At 42.2% G+C, this 26,756-nt stretch overlaps 3 protein-coding genes across 5 annotated transcripts; 2 read left to right on the top strand and 1 right to left on the bottom strand.

Moving 5' to 3' along the window:
• The first annotated feature begins 1,471 nt into the window (after window positions 1-1,471).
• tmco4 (transmembrane and coiled-coil domains 4) lies at window positions 1,472-12,692 on the top strand. Of its 2 annotated transcripts, none has more exons than XM_037977060.1 (14): window positions 1,472-1,717; window positions 3,075-3,225; window positions 3,312-3,486; window positions 3,817-3,844; window positions 3,929-4,058; window positions 4,890-4,987; window positions 5,125-5,268; window positions 5,435-5,554; window positions 6,145-6,309; window positions 6,406-6,542; window positions 6,744-6,828; window positions 6,913-7,030; window positions 7,121-7,238; window positions 10,850-11,070. In XM_037977060.1, exons 1-14 carry the CDS (start codon window positions 1,675-1,677, stop codon window positions 10,889-10,891), a joined length of 1,554 nt encoding a protein of 517 aa, XP_037832988.1. In that variant the 5' UTR covers window positions 1,472-1,674; the 3' UTR covers window positions 10,892-11,070. The 2 variants fall into 2 exon arrangements, with proteins under 2 accessions (XP_037832988.1, XP_017266875.1); XM_017411386.3 differs by having other exon boundaries at window positions 1,473-1,717; window positions 10,937-12,692.
• htr6 (5-hydroxytryptamine (serotonin) receptor 6) lies at window positions 11,951-26,583 on the bottom strand. Its single transcript, XM_017411387.3, has 3 exons — window positions 25,068-26,583; window positions 15,086-15,220; window positions 11,951-13,087 (listed from the first exon to the last, which is right to left on the bottom strand). The coding sequence occupies exons 1-3, from the start codon at window positions 25,980-25,982 to the stop codon at window positions 12,731-12,733; spliced, it is 1,407 nt and encodes a 468-aa protein (XP_017266876.1). The 5' UTR covers window positions 25,983-26,583; the 3' UTR covers window positions 11,951-12,730.
• LOC108233135 lies at window positions 15,405-23,340 on the top strand. Of its 2 annotated transcripts, none has more exons than XR_003038941.2 (2): window positions 15,405-23,084; window positions 23,210-23,340. XR_003038941.2 is itself a non-coding variant. In XM_017411385.3 (2 exons), exon 2 carries the CDS (start codon window positions 16,666-16,668, stop codon window positions 22,687-22,689), a length of 6,024 nt encoding a protein of 2,007 aa, XP_017266874.1. In that variant the 5' UTR covers window positions 15,405-15,830; window positions 15,956-16,665; the 3' UTR covers window positions 22,690-23,337. The 2 variants fall into 2 exon arrangements, 1 of the variants encoding a protein (XP_017266874.1); XM_017411385.3 differs by having other exon boundaries at window positions 15,405-15,830; window positions 15,956-23,337.
• Window positions 26,584-26,756: the final 173 nt, after the last annotated feature.

Below are 26,756 nucleotides of genomic sequence, written 5' to 3'. Positions count from 1 at the left end.
TCTCCCTCGGTCATCGCCAGTATTTTCAGACTGGAAACCAGGAGGAAGAAGAAGGAGCTGATGAAGCAGATGGGAAGGGAGCCGAGGAGGAGCAGGCGGACAATGCCTAAAGAGGAAATGTGCACCAGGACAAAGATCAAGAAGTGTTTTTAAATCACAGGTTTTGTTAAATAACGTTTCTCTGATGTGATTATTAAAACTGGGTTTTTTTGCCCCACTCTTAACAACTGTAAAATATCGCCTCTAATCACATTTATTCTGCCTTTTCAAGATATAAAACTATCACACATAAAAGCTTTTTATGCCAGGATCACCTGATGATGCTCAGAGCGTGTGCTGAGGACGATTCTCAGACACAACCAAGCCTAGTTTTAGCTCAAAATCGGTGAAACCTGCAGCCAATTTTATTCATTTTTGCTGTGGCAGCCATGTTGAAACGTTGCAGATGTTCATCCTTTCAATACTTTCTGACTGTTTTATTAAAATCCATCCAGTGGTGCACAAGATATTTTGCTAACATGAGAGACAAACACACAGACAGGCTAAATACTGTATGTTACACTGTAAATGTTAACTTCCTAATATGTTACATAATTATAAATATGACACTTTACTGCACTACACTGACCTGTAGGTTGCAATAAAATATATTAGACATTCTTAATTAAGATATTGACTTATATGAACAATTTTATAAAATGCTGTAATAATCTTTGTTGTTGCTTTATACACCGGTTCACGTCTATTAAAATAAAACCAGTGTGCTTTTATTTTATTTGTCTGTTTTTTTACAGTAAATAAATGTCCTTGACTGAAGCAGTTCCCTTCACTGCTTGGCAGGCAGCCTTCTTTCTGATATATTGCCACCATGTGGAGCCTCCAGCTCAGGTGACACACAGCAAACATCTCTGAGGACGTTTAAACACCTTTTAAGGTTCAGAAAATTAAGGTGAACACGTTAATTTGAAGCATTTGTGACTCTCTGGAAACTGAACAGCACTCTAGAAAATAAGAGAGCAGCAATAACTTCTAAACTAAAAGGTAGAGAGGCAAATCCTTGAAATAAAATAGATGTGTTGGAGAAAAATAAACGCTACACTTACACCTGCTGGCCGCAGATGTAAAACACGGTGAATATTTTAATAATTTCCTTTCTGTTTGAAAACAGCGTTTCTGATCCTAATGTTGTAGCTGATTCGCTTCAGGCAGCAAATACGTCTTTATTCTTGTGATAAATATGCGTAATGTGCCACTTTATTATCAGAAAATCTCCTGAAGACGTAAGATAAAAAATAACCCTATGGCCCGCTGTGAGAGGACGTGGAAGTGACGTCACAGCAAACTTGTGAGCGAGTGACGCGTTCAGGAACACTTGTAAACGTTCAAGTTCTGATTGCAGGAAGATTCAAACTGGAGAAGTTGCATTTTCTGTTAACATTCAGAGGGAACGCTGAGCACTGAAGAAGCTGAAACTAAGCTGTTAAAGCTAAAAGAAGCATAATATAAGCTGGAAGCTTAAAGAGGCAAAACATCAGCTAATTGCTACTTAAAATAAGCACTTGTTCAATAACCTGGTGAATTAGAGCGATTGTTTAAAAAGCTGTAATGTCGGAGCTCAGGATGGACACGTGAACGCAACAAAAGTTGAGATTAGAGTTGTGACAGTTAACAATCATGGAGGAGAAACAGAGCCGTGCGGACACCGATTTCTCACCAGGTAAAGCCAAATTAGTATTTTACACTCCTCATTAGTCTTCTGAAATAAGAAAGGAAACTAGCCACACCACTTTAAGTTACTGTAGAAACTTTAGCTTCCTGTTTACCGACTGAATCAGCTACTATCAGGCAGCTGTTGGTGTTCACTCTTGTTGAAATTCATTTGTTTTAAACAACAGTAGCTTTATTTGCGACAGAAGCTTAAAAAATGGTCTTAAAGCAAAATATTTAGGTCATATTTTAGTAGACTCGGTGTGCTGAATTCAGGCCAGCTCATCAGAGAGATGATAAGTACCAAAGTTAGACTGTAATCTAGTTCTTTGTGAGGCTGGAAGAACATGAAAAATAACTCCATTCAAAAATCTGACAATTTAATGTTGAAACTTTGATTTTTAGAATTAAAGTTATTTAGCTACGTATGTGACCAGGCTGTATGTAAAGCTGGGGGTGTTATCATAAAATTGGCTTTAATTCTTATCCACTGAACTACATTTTAGTTAAAAAAGCAACTTTTTTATACTTTCTAATAACCTGCTGGCCTGAAGTAACCTTCACAACCAAAAGAGCCATATCTGCATCTATCAAATGTATTGAAATAAAACAGAACAATTCATTGTTATATAAATAATTTATATATATTTAAATAGTTTGTTACTTTATGAAATGAACAGCTGATATTTATCATTGTTTTTACATGTGAGAAAAAAGAAAAAGGGTCAAAAAACTTATTATTTATGCCTGTTTTGGTCATTTTAAAACACTGAACTATACATGGCCATGCAGGTCCTGTCTAGATTGTTTGGCTAATTATTAAATATTACGCTCTGAAATAATAAAATCCAGACATAAAAATCAGACCAGTTTGTTGGATATTTAGCTTCCTGAATTTCTTCTAATAAAGCCAAAAACTTTAACAAGTTTTTATTGTCTGTATGTCTAATTCATGTAATCAGAATGACCCGGCATGTTCTCGCAGAACACATTAATTCAGCATTTCGTAATTTATTCTATGTCATATGTGCCATATGTGTGCAAACCTGCAATTTGTTATCTCACTTAAATATGTTAAATATGCTCCTTCTGGTGGATTTGAGAGGAATTTCACAGTGTGGCTGGAAGCTGGATTAATCAAAAACAGAAATTTCATTCACAGTTAAATGGCTGAAACTAGCCTCTCCTGTAGTGGTTATGAGTATAAATGTTATTCATATGTTCATGTTAATTTTGGTAAAAGGTACGCAGGGCCACAGGTTGCAGACCCCCACTCCAGAGCGACATATATATATATATATATATATATATATATATATATATTGTTCTTTATGATGTTTCTAACTCTTTTTTTTTAATTAATGAAGACCCTGGAGGAACAGGAGGTGAACAAAATGCTCCATGTGGTCAAGGCCCAGAGAAGCTCACCAGCAGACAGCTGACTGAACAGAGCCGGTTTGCGTTTGCTGCACTGTGCGGCGTCTCCTTGGGCCAATTGTTCGCTGGTTCTGAAAGCAGGTGGGCAGACCGTTGTGTCATCGTGACATTCTGGATGTTTGAGTCACTGTGATTAAGACGACTTGTGTTTTGTGTCTGTGTCTCAGTGTGTTTAGAGAGGAGTACCTGCAGGGGTTGGTCCGCTGGCTGGGCCTGGATGAGTCGGTGATGCCGGTCATGGGGGCGTTCTTGTCGGGTTTGGGCTTCGAGGGCTCGGACACCTTTCTCTCCATCCTGCAGGCTGATCCGCTGCTGGCGGCAGGAGCCACTCCGATCCTACAGGTGTCTGAACTGCAGTTCTCTGTGTGGGGAAGCTGGGAGTGTTCGTAGCAACGTAGACAACAAAGACACGAGCAGATGTGTTTCTGTTGATTAGCACAGTTTAAGGAGAAAATACCGTATAAAGCAACAACGTATCGAGATGAAGTCAACAGTTCAGAACTCAGCCAAAGTCAGATCTTCAACAAAATCCAATATTCTCTTTTTGATCCCATTTCTTCTTTTAAAATGAGAAATCTACAATAAACTTTCTTGCATTTCAGTAGTAGAGATTCTGTGGTATGTATTTCTATAAAAACGCCTTTTCTAACCAGTGTTGTGTTTGTGTGGCAGGATCTGGTGTCCTTTTCTGTCAAAGACGGTGAGTCTTTGGAAAAAAGAAATAACTTGGTACAAATTTAAAAGAGGCTTGTTTTTGAAAGTTTGTACGATGATCTGCGCTCAGGTCAGTACGATGCCAGGGCGAGGGTTCTCATCCGTCACGTCGGCTGTTTGCTCCGAGTCGCTCCGCAGCAGCTGGAGGAGTTTGAGGAGACGTTGGGAGAACAGCTGAAGGAAGCAGGCGAGGAGAGCGAGTAAGCTGCGGTGGACGAGTCACATTCACATTTTATTAACAGAAGTCACAAACGCTCAGCCGAAACTGAAGAAACGGCTTTTTCTGCAAAAGTAACGCAGCGCTGAATGACTGCTGATATTCACTGAAGAAGCTGAAACTGCATCGTTAAAGCTAAAAGAAGCAGAACACGAGCTAAAAGCTAAACAAGCAGAACACTAGCTAAAAGATGAATGTAGCAATGGGTTAAAGCTAAATATAGCAAAATGCTAGATTAAAATAGCAAATGGCAAGCTAAAAGCTAAAGTAGCAAAAGGTAGGCTAAAAGCTGAAGTCGTAAAAGAAAAGCTAAAGTAACAAAAGAATAGCTAAAAGTAGCAATAGCCTAGCTAAACCTATCTTAAGGCTAACTAAACGCTAAAAGTAGAAGAAGAAAGCAACAATAGCAGAACAATATTTTTGATGTACCTGAAGAGTTTTCTGTGTATTTCTATAGGTAAAAAAAATGTAAATAAAGTTAAATATTTTAAAAAGTTTAAAAGTTACAAATAAAAAACAGTAGTCAGAGCAGCCATCCCCTGAATGAGCTGAACGTTTTGATATATGAACGGCTAAAACAGCACAAAGTCTGCAGATCATTTAGGCTGCAAATAAAATAATTAATTCAACACACTAGCTCCGTGTTTTTGGTTACATTTAATTCATCTAAACTGTGCAGTGGAGTCATACCTGTGTTAGTGATGGCGTTTGGATAGTGTTGTAGTGTGAACAAGGAGCTTAGTGTTTTTCGGATGTTATCTTAAAGGGATTAGAAAAGTCCTGCGACAGATCTGTGTCCCTTTGTCTCCACTAGAGAGGAGTCGTCCAGGCGGCTGAAGAGAGAAAGAGGGCGAAAGTTACGGCGTTACCTCCTCATCGGATTGGCCACAGTGGGAGGAGGGACCGTGATCGGTGAATATACCTGTTCTTTGTTTCACGTCAAAGCATAAACGTCGGCTAAAAAACAACAACTGCTAAGTGGCAGAAGGTTATCCGAAGAGTCTGACTTTCAAGCTGGGGTTGTGTAATCCCTGCCGTCTGTTTGCCAGGTGTGACAGGTGGGCTGGCTGCACCTTTGGTGGCAGCTGGAGCCGGCGCTGTGCTGGGGGCCGGAGGTGCCGCTGCTCTGGGATCTGCTGCTGGCATCGCAATAATGGCCTCTCTGTTTGGAGCAGCAGGAGCTGGGCTGACTGGTAACAGCACTGAATAATTATGTGTGGGAAGAGTTTTTGATGCACAAACCTGATAAATACAAGATATTTCTCTCATGTCTCCAAAATGGGATAAAAAAACAACAACCTCGCATTCTGCACAATCCGTCTCATTCAGAATCTTTCTTTTGCATTTTCTACGTTGTAGGATATAAGATGAATAAGTGTGTTGGAGCGATAGAAGAATTTAAGTTCCTACCGCTGAACTCTGGGAAGCATCTTCACCTGACCATTGCAGTGACGGGTTGGCTCTGCAGTGGGAAATACAGTAAGTACATCTACGACAATCCCAGTTTATGAATGTTTATGTCTCTGTTACCAGAATATCTCATGAAGTTTAATGAAAGTAATCCTTAAATCTACATCTATAACTGATTGACATTTGGAGTCAGCACGATTCAAGATGGCTGACACTGCTAACCGATGTCAAACTTGCAGACACATTGGGCGAGATGTTGCATAATGTTTCTAAGGTTTGACTGTAAAAAGCTGTAACTCTGTCATCTTTTAGAATAAAATGATTTTAGTCTGAACTCTGGCAGTAAAGGTGGCAGGCGATATGCATTCCTTCAAGGAATGCTACGTTGTTTAATGTTAAATTTAAAAAGAATATATTTAAGAAGTAATCAAGGGAAAGTGAAAGCTGATATAAATTATACTCAGGATTTTTCTGAAACTCGACTCGCAGCCACATTTGATTGTGCAAACCAAAAAAGAAATGTTTTGTTTTCACACGAAAACCAAACGGTTTCTCTCCCACACCGCTAAAAGCTACATGCTCGATGCGCGTCATGAACAATGGCTGCAAAAACACTAGACGTTGGAGGGTCACTCTAAAGCACCGCCGCCATGTTCCAGGTTCGTTCCAGGCTCCGTGGTGCAGTCTGGGGGAGTGTGGGGAGCAGTACTGCCTGGTGTGGGAGTCGCGTTTCCTCAGGGATCTGGGCTCGGCCATGACGTCTCTGCTGGATGGGCTGGTCAGCATGGTGGCTCAGGAAGCCCTGAAGTACACGGTGCTCTCAGGTGTGGGGGGGGGGGCTCTGCGTTTTATCGCCACTCACTGGAAATGGCTTCAGATGCTCAGGTGTTTCTGTTGTCCTGATGTCCGCCCCGTTTCAGGCATCGTGACGGCTCTGACGTGGCCCGCCTCTCTGCTGGCAGCGGCCAGCGTCATTGACAACCCCTGGTGTGTTTGTCTGAACCGCTCGGCTGAGGTGGGGAAACACCTGGCGCAGGTTTTGAGAAGCAGGCAGCAGGTGCGTATTCTGTTAGTTCTTTATTTTGTAGGCCCATTCAGGATATTCTTCTTCTTCGTCTCTGTGACATGTAAACTTTAGCCTAGCTGTTTCTGTTCTTTAGTCTTCTGTGTCTGTAAAACACTGGAAACATATTTTACTATTATACTACACTATTTGACTTGAGAGACAATAAAATTTATTTTTTGTTTGTATTTGAAGGGGAAGCGACCCGTCAGCCTCATAGGCTTTAGTCTTGGAGCTCGAGTCATCTACTACTGCCTCCAGGAGCTGGCCAGTGATAAAGGTACAGAACGTCTGCTGCTGTTAGTGAAGCATCAGGGATTATGAATAATGCCTTTTTAAACGGATTCATCTCTTGAACTCTTAGGGAGTGAAGGAGTAGTGGAGGACGTGGTCCTCCTGGGAGCTCCAGTAGACGGCTCTGAGAAGTCCTGGAAGAAAATGGCGAGGGTGGTGGCTGGAAGGATCGTAAATGGATACTGCAGGTAAGGGAAAGTCTGTCTTAAAGGACATTTTTTTAGTTGATTTAGTTTTATACTGTATGTGTAAATGACTCTGAGCTGTCCGTCTGTCAGAGGCGACTGGCTGCTGGGATATTTGTATCGCAGCTCGGCTGCGCAGCTGTCTGTCGCCGGGCTGCAGCCAATCAACATTCAGGACCGGCGCATAATCAATGTGGATCTTTCCTCTGTGGTGAGTCAGCTTCCATATGAGCTGGAATAATGGAAATGAAGCTAATAAGTTAAATTCAGAAAGCTAAAGTTCAGGTTACATGACATTAAGAACAAAACAGAAAAGCACTGCTGCATTGATTCACATTAGCATGTCAGCTAGGATTTTTCCTCCTGTGTTGTTTGTTTTGTTGGTTCTGGAAGCTTCTCAGTTGTCAAATATTGCACAAAGGAGTTTAATATTCCTGCCTGCGTGTTTTACAGATACCATGTAGTTACAGGTAGCATCTCACCGGGGCTGCGACTAATTGGCAAACAGCAAAGAATGTGTCCAGATTGTGACGTAACATTCTCAGTTTCCTCATATTTTCCTTTCAGTCTCGTCACTTGAGTTTTGAACAATACATTTATGCAACTCATTTTTCCTCGAAATAGTCACAGAGAGTCGTCACAGAAGTCTCAAACCGGGCATCTCCGGAGCGCGAGGGCTGTCTCTCTCCTCTGACGGAAGACATTCGAGGCTAACGTCCAAGTCTTAAAACCACAGCGATGATCTGCAGCGATTATTGAAACACTGCTCCATATCTGCCTGTCTTTCTGTCTGCAGTTTACTCCAGCAGATTAAATCAGAAACGTGGGGTTAGCTGCTGATGTGGGTACAAACTGAGCCGAGGGCAACAAAAACAACGTGCACGGCCTAGAATTTTGCAAGCCGTGGACACAAAATAAGATGTGTTTTTCTAAAAACACTTAGAGTTTAGTGAGACTGCAACGGAAGATTTGCGTATTTTCTCATAATTTTATTTCACCGACTAGTCTCCAAAAGTAGCATCCCGGTGAGAACACCTACAGATTGTATGGCAGGTTCTCTTGCATCATGTAGGGTACATCATAGTCTCTTTAAACAGAAACTGGTTTGTAATAGCCCAGAATGACCCCTCTAATCAAGCTGCTGTAGTTCTCATTTACACATAAACTGAGCAAAAAGAGGTGACAGAATGCTGCTTTTGCAGAATCAGTGTGACAATCCAGACATCTCCGGTGCTGTTGGTCCTTCTGTTAAAGCAGCTTTGTGGCTGCTTCTGTAAACTTAAAAAAAACATCAGATTTCTTTATTTGTTTTAGTTTGTTTCAAACTGTAAACCTACAGAAACTCTTGTGAAGGTATGATTGAACAAAGTATAAAGTGTAAAAATTCTTTTCCCAGTTGGAGCCGCTTTGACTTCAAGTAAATGCTGTTATTGAAGTCGGGGCTCGTTTATTACAGGGGAGATGTAGACAGCGATGTTATTACATTCATTTATTTCATTTTAAAAAGACGCTGCTATGGAGACACCGTTTCAGATTTGACTGAATTCCACTGAGAGATATTTGTCAAACTCAAACCCCTGTGAAGAAAAACATTTAGAAGAAAACCCCAAAATGCTGACTTTAAGTTTGACATATTTATGAGTTTGAAGAGCTTTTAGGTGGGCATGTTGTGCAGCGAGAACTCCAGATGTACTGAACAGATGAATTATGTCTCACGAGTTGCTGTTCTAAAAAAGATTTATTGCTGTTATTGAGACATTTTGCCACATCAGTTATCGCTTCTGACCTCATCTGGTGTGTGCTACGAGTCTAATGACTTTCTGCGTCAATAACGTTCTCAAATCAATTTTGCTTGTCAAAAAATGAGTTTCAAACCCCCTCATCGGGAAATAAAACATTCAAATCAGCCATTATACGTGGTTATAAACACTCAAGAGGTTTGCCGTTTGTTTCATTATCGGCTGAAAGCGAGAGGCAGTGATGTTTGTCTGTTGTTAGCAAAATATCTCCTGAACAAGGGCACAGATTTTAATAAAACTCTCAGGATATAATCATTGGCTGTTTGTCTAAAACTTGTTAACGTTTAGAGTCAGCCCAATTCAAGATGGCCGCCACAGGTAATCTGTTATAGCCACTAAAACTTCATCCCTCCTGAGGATAACATCTTTTTAGTTAGAAAGGCAGAGGGCGATTCACACTCCTCCTAATTTTAGGTCTTTAATCGTATTTGCAGTTCACCTCTGGTCTCTGTTAACTAAAGAGGGAAATAGATGTGTTTTTAAGGTAAATTATTTTTTGTCTGCAGTTTTATATGAGCTCCCTCACAGAAAACTCACTTTAAAGAGACAGCCGTGTTGCTATAATCCACTTAAACTTTAAGGAAAATAAGACTTCTGCTAGTTTGTTTCAGTTTACAGCTGTGTTTTCTGCCTCTCTTCAAACCAACATTTCTAACTGAAACCTAAAATTCTTCTAAAACTATTAAAACAGGGAGATAAATCCCTTTATTGTTGCTGTAATCTGAGACTGTTTGAGTTGACTTAAAGACATTTACATTTGTGTTAAACCACGTTGTTGTTTTTTTCCCAGGTGAGCAGAATTAATTCTCATACCTGACAGGTGTTTGTGTTTAGACTAAACACACCACCAGAACAACCAGTTAGTTCATCACAGAACAGAAGGAGACCCGAACTGAAAGAGGCTGCAGCGACGCTTTAAAAAGGTCAAGAATCTGCAGCCAAATAATAAACATTAATCACTTTAATCTATTTAAGTCTTCCTGTTCCTACACGTTTTCTCACCTAAAAAAAAAAATGCTGTTTACTTTATAAACATCGCCATCTTCTAAGTTGTGTAACAGATGGAAATGCTTGGAAATAAATAAATAAATTTAAATTAATATAAAAAAAAAGCTGGAATGCTGGTTTCTTATCTCAAATTCATGTTACGACATAAAACCCAAAGCAAACTGGCCTCGTTGTGGTTGTTTATCAAACCAGGGGAAAAGGAAACGTTTTCACCTTTTTTGTCAACTAAAAATCAAACAAACACGAAAAAAAAAGTTATTACTGCAGCACCACACAGATCATACCTGCAGCTTCACACCAGGAACGAGCAACATGTTAGGAAATTAGAAGGAACAGGGAAGCAGTTTGAAACTTAAAGGATAAAAACATTCATTGACCACCTGAAATTAGCAGCAGTTAATCTTTCACAGTATTAATGTGTAGCTACGTTTATAGATTCAGATTTATGATTCATTGGTCGCAGGAAAACGTGTCAACTCTCAGCTTTTTGTTTGTTTGTTTATTTTTAATCACATCATATAGATTCCTTCAAGGAATCCTAAGCCTTTAATTACAAATAATTTAGTGTAATGCATGTTTGCATGTAATGACGTTCTGCGTGGTCTCGTAGCGATAATGTGAGATCTGTGTGTTGAGGACGACTCTCAGCTACTACCACACCAAACGTTAGCTCAGTGTCTGCACAACTGACTAAGTTATACTCATGTTTGTGCTGGATAATTAGCTGTGGCGTCCATCTTGAATCAGGCTGACTCCAAAAGTTAACGAGCTGAGTTTCAATAAAATCCCCCCCAGTGGTTCATGATATTTTGCTAACAAACAGACTCCAACTACTGCTAAAAGGCAAACACACACACACACTGGCAATAATAATACTTTTTAACGAAGGCATTGTTTTGTAAAAAGACAGCTCAGACAAACACAGCTGCTGGTGTGAAGCCAGTATGATGTGGGGAGTAGAAAACCTTTGTTGAATTATAACAAATCATGACTTTATGTTTTTATCGATCCTCAGACTTTCCCAGAACATATCCAGTATTTACACCTTAACTTATGAGTCACTTCAGAGTCACGGATGGCAGCGTTTGTTCCTGTTTCCCAGGTGAAAGGTCACTTGGACTACATGCGTCAGATGGACACCATCCTGGTGGCTGTAGGCGTCCCCACCAAAGAAGTCCCGGGAGCGTCCTTCGTTCTGCCTCAGGCTGTAAACATGACAGAGGGAACTGTGGACAGTCCCATCCAAACCAGCGAGGAGCAACACGTGAACGGGACAGAGAGCCCGCCCGACGTGGTCCAGGCTTCTGCACAGGACGATGGGACGGCGGTGCCAGAGACGGGGGACGCAGGGGATGGCTGGGACATCCCTGATATATCAGACCTGCTGGACTCATTAGACGAAGCAGAGTCCGTCCCCAACGATGTGTCTCTTACTGGCGAGCAGGACGCCACTGATAAGAACACGTTCTCTGAGTTTAACACCCGGCGTGGCGGCGGGGACGACCTGGATGCTGAACATGTTTCTTGGAGCTGGAGCGATACGAACTGGACCGACGAGCACTCAAAACAAACGCAGCCGAACTCGTGAAGAGCAGCAGCTTCTTCGGGAGCTCTCGTCTTCTAGAGTTTGTTTTTGTTTTTTTGTTTTTTTTGCAGCAGAGCAGCGTTCACTTGAAGAAGAAAATTAATTTCATTCTCAACACAATGACAAGAGTTAGTGCACATGTATGGCAGCTTTTAGGAAAAGGCTCGTGAAATGAAATAACTTTGTTTCACTACTTCAGTGATTTTAGAAGGACTGATTCGATAATTTATTAATAATGAAGAATTTTGTAAATAGTGTTGTAGTTTTCTAACCCTGCTGAGAGACCGAGGCTTGCAGGTTATCACTGGAAATTACAAACACGGTGGAAACTCGATCCTTTTCCTCCATCCTGCTCATTTTTATCTGTTAGCTTGGTTGCTATGGATACGATCACAACAATTTGATTTCCATATGGCTGGGGGCACTTCAGCAAATGTGTTGTTTTTGTGCCCTGTTTTTTTTCTCTGTTCTATTTCTACACAAAGAAATGTGAAACAGTTCGGCTGAACTGATACAGAATAGTAGCACCGATTTACTGGAAACCGTGTTTATTTTTTACATCCATTTGAAATGATTCTGTTTGTCACCCCATCTCTGAAAAAGTTGTGAGGCTGTGTAAAATGTAAATAAAACCAGAATGCAGTGATTTGCAAATCTGAATGGGCATTATGTTCTACAACACTTTTCTGCATTGAGAGGGTCTTTTCAGATGTGTAAACAGCTATGCACCCCCATACCATCAGAGAGGCTGTGCCCTGATAACAGGCTGGATGGTCCTTCTCCTCTGTGGTTTGGACCCATCTGACCTCAGAAAGGTTCTCCTCTTTGCCTGGTTTTAATGCAGAAGATCACCAACATCCATTATTGACTTTCAGCCTTGACCTTTGACCTCAGATATTTCTCCAGATTTCTTGGATTCTGTTGATATTATGAACTGTAGATGATGGGATGTTCAAAGTCTTCCCAATTTCCCATTGAGGACCATTATTCTGAAATTGTTCTACTAGTTTTAGACACAGTCTGGTAAATCTGTCCCTCTATTTGGAAAAAAGTGTTTTTTTGTTTAAACATTTGATATGCTTACTATGTTCCACTGTGAATAAAATATGGGTTTATGAGATTTGCAAATCATTACATTCTGTCTTAATTTATATTTTACACAACGTCCCAATTTTTTGAGACTTGAGGTTGTCTATTTTCTTGAGAACAAACTTATATTTCATACTGAGTAACAGTACCTGCCAGTGGTTCATCGTCCCACCTTATTAAACCCTGATTTAACTTAAAAGTTGGTTTTACTTCCATAATTATTCAGTCCAGAGTGTCGACCTGATTAGGAAGAAGCAGAGGCAGCTCGATCCCAGCATGCTCAGCGTCCAGCAGGTTGACGGCATCCGTGGCGGTGGCAGGGGGGTGCGTGGGGTCGGAGGCCAGAGGTGAGGGTGGGTTGCTGGCAATGTTGGGCTCTCCTGAGTTTCGCAGGGAGATAGAGAGCGCCGGCGAGGGTCTTCTGGGGGACCGCGAGGAGCAGCAGGGCAGGAGCTTCGCCAGAGCTCGCTTGAAGTCCCGCATGAACAGAGGGTAGATGATGGGGTTCATGGTGCTGTTGCAGTAACCCAGCCAGGTGATGGCATCGAAGAGCTCCAGGGGGACGCACTCGCACACCGCCTGGATGGGAACAGAGAAAATCATCACAGCTAACAAGAGACTAAAGCTTTATTACAGGTGAAACTTAATATGGTTCTTTACAAACATTTTGGCAGCTTTATTACTAATGAAAAAATACTTCATATTAGAATAAAACTGATCATTATTTTATAATTTGCTGAGGAAAAGAGACTAAGTATTGTGAAGTAACCCAAGGTCAATGCTGTGTTTCACAACTTTATTAAGAATAATCCTCATCTGCTCTAATATTTTTATTTTTTGTTTATGTTACCAATGAAAATGCTGGCTGCAAATCTTTTAGAGCTGGAAAAACAAACAAACAAACACTAAGACTAATACTTCAATAATCCTAATTCCAAATATTAGTTTAAATAATGAATTGATTATTGAGCTTTTTTTATAATAAATAAACAATTATTTTTTTATTACATTGCCTTATGTGTTTTAAGCCTCAGTTTAGGGCGTAAAAAGAGCATTTACAGTCATTTTGAAAGCAACAGTTTGCAGTTTGATAGTTGAAGCTTCAGGCTGTAGAACTCTGACCAGAACCTAGAAGTTGAAGCTGGAACGGGACCAGCCTTCCTGACAGTTTTAAGTCCCGCCCACTCTACGTAAGTGATAAGTGTTTTTTTTTTCAGGTGTTGATTCATGTATTTCTTACCTTGCTGTTGTCTGATCAAATATTCATCTTTCCAATTTGTTTAGCTGTAATTAGTTCTTTCATAAATGAAGTAAAGCTCATGATTGTGTGTGGGGAAGTAGGCGGAGCTTAAAGCCCCACATCACCAATGATCTGGTTCCAAAATACATCATGGCACCTCCTTAATTCCCAGCAACGGGAGAAGCTGGGAACACTTCTATAATATTTACAGTCTATGCACAGTTTACCTGTTTGAGGCCTCCAACTAAAGGCCTTAAGAGCCAGTTTTATTGTTGGCCTTGTTCCTTACAGAGATTTTCCTGGACTCCTTTAATATTTTGTTTCATTACACAATTGTTCCCCTTCGATGATAACCCCGTCTAAACTTTTTCTTTTTCAAACGTGTAGCCAGCACTTTCCTACTCTCTTATTAAATAAATCTGTTCACTGTTAGATGTAATTTGCCATCAAGGTCTTGCATTTGATTGTTAGGAGCACGGATCTCGAACGTATCCTTTAAGGTTTAAAGAGCGGCAGTGAAGAAGGAGACAGCTGTTAGAGTACAGCTTCCAATACTATGAAGATGAGACAGGGAGGCGGTGGGAATGGGACAGAAAAGGGGGGGGTTGTTTCGCACACCACATTGAGTGTGAAAAGAAAGGAGCACATAGACAGCCAAGCCTCTGCGCTCGATGTTATGCAGAAGAAAAGCAAGAGGGCACAGATGGGAAATCAAAATGACTGGATCATCCAAAGCTTGTAAAACGGGACGAGTGTCATTACCAATTTAGATTAAGCTGTTTTTTGACATTCATTTAGTCTGGCGGAGGCTTTTCATGGCACTTCCCTGTGTCTTGGCTGAGTAATGAGTATGTATATTCAGACCAATCAAATCAAAATTAACACTGGCAATAATGTGCCAATTGTAAACGGTAGTTTTGTAGGTTGTTTGCTCGGCTTTGGGATGAGTCAGACATATGAAAGCTGAAATGCCAATCTATTTCCCTGTTGGCTTGGCAAGGCTGTGACGCCAAAGCTGGCCAATACGAAAATAGATCGGTATCCAAGTGTTTTCTCTCAATCTTTATTATTTAAATACTTTTGGTTTTCCAAGCTTTTCCGTGTCTGCCACAGGAATACAATTACGAGGAAAATCACTGAACTATATGGGAGCCATTCCACAAGACATGATGTTAAAATAAAGGGGAAACCCTGTTGCAAAGGCAGTTTTTATATTGAAGACATGCAGTAACAGTTGCATGTGCATGTGGGTGAAATTTTATTAATGAGTCAAGCAAAAATAGAGATTTGCTTTTACTTTTTTTTTTTACACAAGTGTGCCAGTCACATCCACTGACCTGAGCCATGTTGGTGATGAAAAAGGGCAACCAAGCACAGAAGAAAAGTCCCAGAAGAACTCCCAGCGTGAGACTGGCCTTCAGTGCCCTCCGACCATGTCTGTGAGCAAGACGCCGCTCACTGTTCACAGACGGCTACAAAGACGACAGAAAAAGTTAGTCCAAGACCACTGAAATGGTATTTATTTCTGTACCCCTTCATGGTTTTTTGGAAAAGGCAATTACTGCAATGTACTTTGACTTGTTAAACATTTACAGCTTTCTAATAACCAAAAATATTGCTTCTTAGTAAACTTTGTAAAAATGTTTTTGCAATAGTTGAGAAGCTCAGTAGGCTAAATATAAGCTAGTGCTAGCAGTCAGCTAGTTTGCTTAGCTAATAGGGATCGAAACTTGTGAGACTATTAAATACTTAAAAGTTAAATATGTATCTTTACTGGTTTTAGTAGGTGTAAATTAGGTTTTTGCAATAAGTTTTTGCAATTTCTTTCCCTGCTGTAGCGAACGCAGTCAAGCATTTTTTATGTATATTTTGGGAAATACTGTTTGGTTTGGTTAATAACGTTATCTGACCACTTCAACAATTACGTCATCACTTGGTCACGTGATGCTTTCGATAAAGGGCTGTAAGTTTCGTTTCATGCTCAGTTGGTTTTTGCAAGCGGTAATAGGAAAGACAAAGAACTGAAATTTGGAAGAAATGGACTTCTAGCAACTCCTAACCTTCTGGTTGGAGGGGCATACGGTATGGACAATTGAATGGAATATTCTTGTGTTTGTATATGTGTAATAAGTTTCATTTGAACAATTTATATAAGAGAACATGACGGTTTAACTGATGTATATTTGCCACTGTGTATTTTATTGCAGTGTTCACGGTGGTCTTGGGCGTTTATGTGACAGAAAATTCCTTTAATAAACGTTTGGAACCATCAGTCGGAGCGTTGCATCTTCATCAACCAGTGAGAAAAGTTGGGAGCAGCTATAGTGAACACGTGCACCGTATGCAGCTCGGCTCGAAGCCAGAGAACAACGAGGGAGACCGCACAGTGAAAGCAAGCTGTGAACTTCTCGCCAGCCATGCTGAGATGGATGGGGGAGAGGGAAAAGGACCGTTGCAGCTTGAAGACTACAACTCGCCTGCAGCTTGAAGAAAACTACCGCTCGTCTTTCAACCTTGCAATCTGCTCGGACCGTTGCGATTGCAGTGACTTGCAAAATATGGCGGCGGCTGGCAATCAGGACAAGGATTGAGACTGTGCCGTTTCCACAAGTAATCACAAGAGCAACAGCGCGCCGTGGTCGTGAGTAGTATCACCAAGCCTTTGGCTTTCAGGTTTAGTTGATAAGAAACATTATCACTTGTAAATATTTGAAATTAAGTGTGAAAGGCCATTGTGTGCATATTTTGTGTGAATATTTCTGGCCTGTGTTATTAAGGAACTAGATATTCCTACTTTGGATTTCCTGTTTGGTTCTATATGTGTATGCCTGATATTTGAAATTAATACTGAGGATTACTTATAGCACAAGTTTAGCTAAGGTTTTGCTTAAGATTTTGATTATTAATAATTCAGAAAATGGATCAAAGTGAAGAGAGTGCTCTTGTACTTGAGGGAGTAATTCAGGCTCTTGAAGAAGAAAAAATAGACTTACAAACCAAGTTAGAAACTGAAACAGATGCAACATTAAGAGACCAAATGACAGAACGCATTGCTGAAATTGATAACAGTCTGCAAGCACATAGCGTAGAGAGTCAGGAACCAATTTCTGAATCTGAACAACTTAGGCGATCAGAAAGAGAGCGTAGACCAACCGAAAAATGGCTTAACTATGCAAAAGAAGAGAGTGCAAAAAAGGAAAGAAAGTTTATGTTAACTTATGTCAGCTTCAAAGGTGAGGTTCAGTACATTAGGAGCCAACTCAAAAAAGAATGTGACAAAGAGAGTCTTGAAAGTATGACAGCTACTTTAGAAAGATATGAGTCACACCTAAAGCAGGAGTATGACAGCTTACGTGCATTGACCACACCAAGCCAAGACATAAGACGGCGAATGGATAGCTGCACCTCAGTAACTAAGGAAGTAGTTGCTCTGTTGAAAATACGTTGCTCAGAAATAGGCAAAGAGTTCGATGCTGCCGCAGTGAAGAAATCACTCGTTAAATTACTTCAGAGAGACGATGCCAAATCAGTATATGGGTCTACTGTATCGAGAGCTGGCGCAGGTAGCGTAGCAGGAAGTCAAATGTCAATTAAAAAAACAGAAGTAGCTGCACGTTTAGCATCCAAACGTGCTGAAATAAACAGAGAGAGTGAAATAGCTGCACAAAGAAAGGAAGTGTTTGCTCAGCAAGAGAAGTTGAAAATGCTGGAAAACCAAAGGGATCTGGAAGCTATGCAAGCTGAATATGATGTGTATGAGGAGGAGGAAATGAAAATGAACGGAGAAACAGGAGGAAAGCAAGAAATAACTCTGCCTCCAAGTCAGCCCCAAGGAGAAAGGAAAAGTATAACTCTGTCTCCAGGGCAGTTCCAAACTCAACATAACCCAGCGCCATGTGCTCAGATTGTCCATGAAACACCAGTCTCTCCTCGTTCTGAAAAACAATCAGAGCAAAGGCTGAATGATGCGACACTAGTGCAAGCCTTCAAAGAATCTCTGATGATAACAAGACTTCCGGCACCAGAGCCATCCGTTTTTACTGGTGATCCTCTGAAATTCACTGAATGGCGCACCAGCTTTAAAGCCTTGATAGAGACTACCTGTACAAGCCCAGCACATAGACTGTTTTATCTCAGAAAATATATAAGTGGAGATGCGCTGTCTGTGCTGGAAGGAACTTTTTATCGAAGTGATGATGAAGCATATACGCAAGCCTGGGATGCACTGAACAAGCGCTATGGGCACCCATTCATAGTGCAAAGAGCCTTTAGGAGTAAACTTAGTAGCTGGCCCAAGATAGGACCAAAAGAGCCACTAAAACTAAGAGAGTTCAGTGATTTTCTTGTTTCATGCAAAAATGCAATGCCTCATATATCAGGTCTTAAAGTTCTAGACGATTGTGAGGAGAATCAAAAGCTACTTCAGAAACTTCCTGACTGGGCAACAACTCGATGGAATCGAATCGTCACCAAGGAATTGGATGACTGCAAGCCATACCCAAGTTTTGAAGCATTCTCAAACCTCTTAGCCGAGGAGGCACGCATTGCCTGCAACCCGGTTTCCTCGCTTCATGCTTTGAAGAAGACAGACGAGAAACCAGGCACAGAAGTAAAACGCATCAAAGTCAGAACCCTCGTGACAACAACAAAGGTTGCTCAAGGGAAAGATCCTCCAGCTAAGGATTCAGGTGAATCAGCAAGCTCAACAGATAATTCATCTGCTGCTCGAACAAAGAAGCAAATAAAATGCATATGCTGTCAAGAAAACCACTTCATTTACAAATGTGAAAAGTTTGCTGCTCTGACTCTTGAAGAGAAGAAAGCGTTTGTGAAAACCAACAAAATGTGCTTCGCCTGCTTGAGAGTTGGCCATGTTGCAAAAGATTGTCGGAAAAGGGCTACATGCAATGTTTGTAGAAAAGGCCATCCAACTCCGCTTCATGACGAACCGGCTCAAGTGGAGAAGTCTGAAGCCAACCAACAGAGAGACAGTAACGCTACTGCTTCGTGTAGTATGAACATGGCGAATGCTGACCGCACTTCAATGATAGTCCCAGTGTGGCTGTCTAGTACTGTCAAAAGTAGCCCAGAGATCTTAGTGTATGCTCTGTTAGATACACAAAGTAGCAATACATTTGTCACTGAAGACATGTGTGAAAAACTAGAAGCACACACTGAGCCAATTAAGCTCAAGTTGTCAACAATGACTGACAGGTCAATAGTGAATTGTCACAGAGCCTGTGGGTTAAAGGTCAGAGGATACAGTTCCGAAGAATGCATTGAACTACCACCAGCTTACACTCGAGACGATATTCCGTTGGAGAAGACCAGCATTCCAACTCGGAAAACAGCCAAAGGATGGACACACTTGCTTAACATAGCTGATGAGATGCCAGACCTGCTAGACTGTCCTGCTGGACTGCTAATAGGCTACGATTGCGTCAGAGCTCTAAAACCGAAAGAAGTCGTATCAGGAGCGGAGCATGAGCCATATGCAGTGAAAACAGACCTCGGGTGGAGCGTGGTTGGTGCCAAAACACCTAATACTGGTGGAGGAATAAATGCAGGATTCTGCTATCGCATCTCTGTAAAGGAAATTCCACCTATTACACCTGCATGTGCGATTAAGGCTCTTGAGAGAGATTTTCAGGATACAAATCCTACAGATGGAACGATCTCCCAAGAAGATATTCAGTTCCTACAAATTCTGAAAGAGGGAATCCATCATAATGACAATGGATATCTGGAGATGCCTCTGCCTTTCAGAGAGCGCCCCCAGCTTCCTAGCAACAAGCATTTAGCCACAGTTAGGCTGAAACATCTGAAAGGAAAAATGGACAAAAATCCCAAATACAAGGAGGACTATGGTCAGTTCATGGTCAATGTTTTCAAAGATGGTGATGCAGAGGAAGTCCATGCAACATCAAAAGATGGGAACACCTGGTACATACCACACCATGGAGTGTACCACCCGCGAAAGCCAGAAAAGATCAGAGTTGTCTTCGACTGCTCTGCCAAATATGAAGGCACTTCGTTGAATGACCACCTTCTCACGGGACCGGATTTAACCAACGCCTTGACTGGAGTGCTGTGTCGGTTCCGACAGTATCCAATTGCGATCAACTGCGACGTGGAGAAAATGTTCCACCGCTTTCATGTCACTCAAGAAGATCGGGATTTCATGAGGTTCCTGTGGTGGGAGAATGGGAACACAGCGAGTGAGCCCAAGGAATACCGCATGAGGGTGCACATATTTGGAGCGGCATCATCGCCAGGTTGTGCGAATTACGGCATGAAATACCTCGCCACCAAATATGAGCATGAGTACCCCATGGCAGCAAACTTCATCCGTAGAAACTTTTATGTGGATGATGGTCTTGTCAGTTTGGATACCGTGGAAAAGGCCAAGCAACTTGTTCATGAAGCAAGAGAAGTCTGTCAGAAGGGACAGCTGCGTCTGCACAAGTTTATTTGCAATAACGAAGTGGTCTTGGAGAGCATTCCAGAGAGTGAGCGTGCTCCACAAGTCAAGGACGTGGACTTAAACTACACAGAGCTACCAGCTCAGAGAGTGCTAGGAGTTAAGTGGAACATCGAAATGGATGTCTTCTCATTCAATGTGGTCCAACAAGAAAGAACAGCCACTCGACGAGGCATCTTATCCACAGTCGCCAGCATATATGATCCGCTAGGATTTCTGGCCCCCTACATCTTGACTGGGAAAAGAATCTTGCAAGAAATGTGCAAGCGAGGTGTAGGTTGGGATGAGCTTGTCCCACCAGAGTTAAGGCCGAAGTGGGAGACATGGCTCAATGATCTGAACAATCTTCAAACCATTCAAATAGCAAGGTGCTTTGTTCCCAACAATCTTGGCACGATCCAGAAGATAGAGCTGCATCACTTTTCTGATGCCAGTAATGATGGCTATGGGCAGTGCTCGTATATCAGGATCGTGGCTGAAGAACAAGTGCATTGCACTTTAGTTATGGCTAAGGCTAGGGTAGCACCCATGAAGATTGTCAGTATACCACGTCTAGAACTCACCGCTGCCACAATCTCTGCAGCCATAAGTAAAGTTCTCAGAGAAGAGCTTGACTTGAAAATCGATGCTGAGTACTTTTGGACGGATTCACAAGTGGTACTGGGGTATATCAAGAATGAGGCCCGGCGTTTTCATGTCTTTGTTGCGAACCGGATCCAGAAGATCATAGACTCTACTGACCCCAATCGATGGTTTTACGTTGAAACAAGTCAAAACCCGGCAGATTATGCATCTAGAGGACTCAAGGTGGCAGATCTAATGGCATCAGATTGGCTAAAGGGACCTAAGTTCTTATGGGAACAGGAAATTGTGACTAATCCAACAACCCCAGAGCTTCTCATAGGTGACCCAGAGGTCAAAGTCCTGAAAATGGATGTTGTGCAGGAAAATGACCTTCTGATAAGGCTGGCAAGGTTTTCAGACTGGGTCACTTGCCTTAACGTCATTGCTCGCATTCAGAGGCTGGCTCATAGGGACATATCTGGGCCTGTTACAGTAGAGGAGCGAAAGAAAGCAGCTCTTGTGCTGATCAAGGCGGCACAAAAGGAAGCATTTGGAGAAGAGCTGAAGCTGCTCAGCCAATCACAAAAACTCAGGAGAACTCACAAAATGTATGAACTCGATCCGTTTCTTGAGGACAGAGTGCTCAGAGTTGGTGGCAGGTTAAGAAGGTCATCAGCGTCGCTAGAGTTCAAACATCCCGTAATACTCCCGAAAGAAGGCATCGTAACGCATCTGATACTTGATCATTGCCATAAAAGAACACAGCATCAAGGCCGAGGGCAAACACTGAACGATCTCAGAGCCAATGGCTACTGGATTATGGGTGCTAGTAAAGTTGTGGCCAAGCACATCAGGAGTTGCGTGACCTGTAGGAGGGTACGGGGTCGAACTGAAGAACAGCGTATGGCTGACTTGCCTGTTGATCGAATAGAGCCATCTCCTCCTTTCTCATATACAGGCATCGACTGTTTTGGTCCTTTTTACACGAAGCAAGGTAGAAAAGAGTACAAGAGATATGGGCTGTTGTTAACATGCCTAAGCTCTAGAGCCATTCATATCGAGATGCTCGAGGACCTGACAACTGATGCATTTCTAAATGCATTAAGATGTTTCATTGCAATAAGAGGAACAGTCAGACAGATTAGATCTGACCAAGGTACAAATTTCGTAGGAGCAAAGAGTGAGTTGGGAAAGTGCTTGATGGAACTTGACAAGGAAAGGATTGCGACCTATCTCGCAAGAAAGGAATGTGACTTCCTTATGAATGTTCCCGAAGCCAGTCATATGGGAGGCATATGGGAGCGTCAGATTCGGACGACAAGGAGTGTGATGAGCTCTGTCCTAGCTCAGGCTAATGGAAGACTGGACGACTCCTCATTAAGAACGTTCTTCTATGAGGCCATGTCCATAGTCAACAGTCGCCCGCTGACAACAGACACCCTAACTGATCCCAAAGGTGCTGAACCCTTGACACCCAATCACTTGCTTACTATGAAGTCTACAATACCCCTTCCACCTCCAGGAAAGTTCGTTCAAGAAGATCTGTATGCAAGAAAAAGATGGCGCAAAGTACAGTATCTCTCAGAACAGTTCTGGAATAGGTGGCGCCGAGAATACTTAACCAACATCAACCTTCGTCAGCAGTGGCATGCAACCAGACGAAACGTGCAAATTGGAGATGTAGTTATCGTTAAGGATGAAAACACTCCCAGAAATGAGTGGCCACTAGCTAGAGTAGTTGAGGCACAGGAAGATGATGATGGTCTCGTGCGAAAGGTGAAAATACAAGTAGGCCAAAATAAGTTAGGACCGAAGGGTGAGCGCTTAACACAACCTTCATTTCTTGAGCGTCCAGTGCAGAAATTAGTTGTGTTAGTTGAATATTATTCAAAATAGCTCAGCATTAACATGAAAATCAGTCACCTATTGTAAGATCTATTGATGGAAATTTTGGGTAAAGGTTAAAATTGAAGTTATTGAAAATTACATGTTTTATTTCTTTGAATATGGTGAAAGTAAACCTTTTGTAATTTTGGTGGCAGTGTAGCGAACGCAGTCAAGCATTTTTTATGTATATTTTGGGAAATACTGTTTGGTTTGGTTAATAACGTTATCTGACCACTTCAGCAATTACGTCATCACTTGGTCACGTGATGCTTTCGATAAAGGGCTGTAAGTTTCGTTTCATGCTCAGTTGGTTTTTGCAAGCGGTAATAGGAAAGACAAAGAACTGAAATTTGGAAGAAATGGACTTCTAGCAACTCCTAACCTTCTGGTTGGAGGGGCATACGGTATGGACAATTGAATGGAATATTCTTGTGTTTGTATATGTGTAATAAGTTTCATTTGAACAATTTATATAAGAGAACATGACGGTTTAACTGATGTATATTTGCCACTGTGTATTTTATTGCAGTGTTCACGGTGGTCTTGGGCGTTTATGTGACAGAAAATTCCTTTAATAAACGTTTGGAACCATCAGTCGGAGCGTTGCATCTTCATCAACCAGTGAGAAAAGTTGGGAGCAGCTATACCTGCTTTGGGTCTTTGAACTATGCTAAGCTAAGCTAAGCTAAGCTATGCTAACCGCTTATGAATCACATTCAATATATCCTCTACAAATAGGAAACAAGCTAATTTCCTAAATGTATTAACTGCTAAAATGTTATATTTAAGTACAAATCATATTTTCGTTATAGTTTTTTATTTTAAAGTGAAAAAAAAAAACGTTTGAAGCACTTTTCAATTTTATTATTATATTTTTTTAGGGATGTGTGTATGAAAACTCTACAACATAAAATATTTTAATGAACTAGATTAGTGTAACTGCTTAAGAGTGACAAGAACGCAAGGTAACTAGTCCATGAGCAAGACCAAAACCAGACGCAGAGACAACAGCTGAGGGTAAGTGTAGTTTATTTACAGGTGCCCAAAATATATACAGTGCAATGTTCTGTGGAATGATCTGCGAAGCAAAAGGAACAGGGTGAGTCTCGGTTACAAATCCTAGCATCAGCCGAGCGCTGCAAGGTGGCTTAATGATAGTTTCTTTGTCCTTACAGATCCAGAAGGTGTCCAGCGGCGTGGAGGAGATGACGGAGGTATGAGGTGATCCAGAGGTCGACAAGCCAGTAATCCTGTCCAGGTGAGTATCCCGTAGTCCAAGGTAGGTATCTGCGGTGTTCGTAGTCCTGTAGCGTGGCGAAGAACCTGACGTCAAAGTACACAAAGATCGTAGTCAACAATAGACCAATTTAGGTTAGAGACTGTGGCTGAGAATCTAACCCAGTAGGTTCGATGCTCCAGCGACGGTCTGGTCTCAGCTGGAGGCTTAAGTACTGGCAGTCTTCATTAACTGGATCTGGATCACCTGTGAAGGGAAAAGCTGGAGGAGCCGCCCCAAGGCGGGGCTAAAACTCCAGATCCCTACAAAGAGTGGTAAAGTTCAAATTGAAATATTAAATTAGCTACAGTACATCAAAATTTTCAAGATGATTTGAAGCGATATAACAGATGTTCAGATGTGTGGATTTATCACCAAATAGTAACATAAACGGAGTGACAGTGATCTCACTGAGAGGGAGATAATACTTTTTACACACACTCCAGCTATATTTTCTGCTAATTAGCTAAACTAAACATGCATTGAATTGTTTTAGGCTGATGGTATTCATTTTTTAAACTCATAAAGAGAGGTATGAAATTTTATTGCTACTCATCCTTGCAGAAAACCACTCCAAAAACCGCTATTTAGAGGTTTATTTATTAGTGACCTCTGCTGCATTTAAGTAGCAGCCTTTCACAGCAACCCAAGGTTTTTTTGATGTAAGCAGAGTTTCTTATTAGTAGCTTTTGTTGGTGGGGGTGTAGAGTTTATTTCTAAAGGTCTTACTGAGAAAATAATAATAAAAACAATATTTTTAGAATGGATAGATATTTTCAAGGTTGAATTTCTGTGCCTGCATAGTTCGGAGGAAAGCAACTTTTTGGCAGTGCTTCATTTGTTTTAAGATTCATCTTTAGAAAAAGGCATGAAATTTATGCACAGTATGTGTGGAAAATTATTAAGTCATTTCTTAAAAATGTCAAAGAAAAGGCATGCTTCAGATGGAAAGCTTTTTGTCCTCGTGGGCTTAACTCACTCTTCTGCTATTTAAAGGTCAAGGTGCCTTTTCTGCATCTCTGTTGAATTTCAACAGGCATTAGGAGAAAATGATTAAAAGCTTCGCTCGGTGCCAGACACAACCTCGCTGTCGCTGGTTGATCTTTCTTACCGGTACATTCTGTGACATGGTAGGTCCTTGGTTGCTGCAGTCGAATCCGTCCTGTTGAGCTTGCCTTCCTGCGACCCCAGGTGAAGGAGGGCGGGAAGGCTCTCCAATGGAGGGATGTGGGTGAGGAGGGTGGCTCAGTGCTGCAACCCTCTTTGCCTGTCTCCGCGCAGCCAGAAGGATCCGACAGTAGGTGAAGCAAATGGCGCTGGATGGCAAAAAGAAGGTAAGCACAGACGCCACCAGAGCGAAGGGCAGGGTGACCTGCAGGCGGCACTGAAACGACACACCTCCTGATGGGGACAGCTGAAAGTAGGACTCTGGGTAGAGTTTTTCAGAGACGGAGCTGTTGCTACTAATGCTGGCTTCGGGAATCTGTAAGTATTCCTTCCCGTGGCCTAAAATGTGCCATTTCATCTCAATGGGCAGGAAGGAAGCCAGCGCAGCCAAACCCCAAGCAGCTCCCACCAGAAGCAGAGCGCGAGGCGGGGTCATCCTCTGCTTGTAGCGCAGCGGGGAGATGATGAAGAGGTAACGGTCCAGGCTGATCACACACAGGTTGAGGATGGATGCGCTGCAGCACATGACATCGAAGCACAGCCAGACCGGACAGAAAGCGGGCCACAGCACCCAGGCGCCGCACAGCACGTTGAGCATGGCCGGGGGCATGACCACCAACGCCACCATCAGGTCCGAGAAGAACAACGAGACCAGGAAGCAGTTGGAGGTGCAACGCAAAGAGCGATGGGCGAACACCAGGGCGATGAGCAGCACGTTGCCGCAGATCGTCACCAGGATGATGACGGTCAGCATGAAGGCCAACAACCACGGGCCGCTGCCGGTGATGTTCCAGTCACTGGTGGCGGGGGAGCTGCTGTTGGAGCTGCCCACGGAGCCAGACAAGTGAGAGTCAGACATGTTGGCGGCCGGCGGTCATCTATGAATCAGTTTCACACAGTCCTACAAACCGGTTCTTCTATCCTGCAAAAGCTTCCACTTAGGAGATGTTTTCAGATAAAAACAAAAAGCCACCGATGAGCCTCACATCCAGCCGACTCCATCTTTCTCCATGGATAAATATCTCCATATTGGCAGCGGAGTGGGCTCACTTTCCGGTGCCACCGATGATGGTTCAGATCACCCAAAGTGTTTTCTCATGTGTCTGCCTTACGTACAGCTCAGAGCCAGAATGAGCCGTTCGAAGGGAGAGGGCTTTTTAAGCAGCATGCCACAGTGATGACAGGCTCTGGAGGAGGGCACGAAGAGAAACGAGCCTTTACTTTACGCACACAAGCTGTGCCGGTGAGATGGCCCGCCGAGGATGAAAGGAAATTCTCACAAACATACCTCTCCTGGGTGGATTTGATCAGCTTTTGCAAGTCCTTTGCTGAGCTGGAGCTCTCCTCTCAGACACAAGTCCTTTTTATTCTGGGATGTGGTGAAGAGGAGCAAAAAAAACAACTTCAAAAGAAAGAAAAACAACCAAACAAACCTCTGCAACAGTCATTAGCAAGCAGGGCTCTGCAGGTATCATGGTCCTTGTGATGCCACATCCCTCGCTGCTGTTAATCCCTGTGGCAGCCACTCCAGCGTGGCTCCCAGCCGGAGCGAGTCGAGGCGTTGAGCTGTTAATGCAGAACCATGCACAATCACAGCCAAGATATGCTAATTCTGCATCATAGGAACTGTGTG

This window comes from Kryptolebias marmoratus, linkage group LG8, assembly GCF_001649575.2.
Source record: "Kryptolebias marmoratus isolate JLee-2015 linkage group LG8, ASM164957v2, whole genome shotgun sequence".
Lineage (NCBI taxonomy): Eukaryota > Metazoa > Chordata > Actinopteri > Cyprinodontiformes > Rivulidae > Kryptolebias > Kryptolebias marmoratus.
The sequence above is the reverse complement of the archived record's forward strand: the minus strand, read 5'-3'. Positions and strand labels throughout refer to the sequence as shown.

What these genes read in the sequence shown, in the direction of transcription:
- htr6 (XM_017411387.3), bottom strand. Translation starts at nt 25,982, where the DNA reads ATGTCTGACTCTCACTTGTCTGGCTCCGTGGGCAGCTCCAACAGCAGC. An exon ending in CCATGTCACAGAATGTACCG is followed by an intron (nt 15,221 to 25,067) that starts GTAAGAAAGATC and finishes TCGTCTTTGTAG; the next exon opens with CCGTCTGTGAACAGTGAGCG. An exon ending in TCATCACCAACATGGCTCAG is followed by an intron (nt 13,088 to 15,085) that starts GTCAGTGGATGT and finishes GTTCCCATCCAG; the next exon opens with GCGGTGTGCGAGTGCGTCCC.
- LOC108233135 (XM_017411385.3), top strand. Translation starts at nt 16,666, where the DNA reads ATGGATCAAAGTGAAGAGAGTGCTCTTGTACTTGAGGGAGTAATTCAG.
- tmco4 (XM_017411386.3), top strand. Translation starts at nt 1,675, where the DNA reads ATGGAGGAGAAACAGAGCCGTGCGGACACCGATTTCTCACCAG. An exon ending in ATCGTAAATGGATACTGCAG is followed by an intron (nt 7,031 to 7,120) that starts GTAAGGGAAAGT and finishes TCCGTCTGTCAG; the next exon opens with AGGCGACTGGCTGCTGGGAT. An exon ending in ATGTGGATCTTTCCTCTGTG is followed by an intron (nt 7,239 to 10,936) that starts GTGAGTCAGCTT and finishes CCTGTTTCCCAG; the next exon opens with GTGAAAGGTCACTTGGACTA.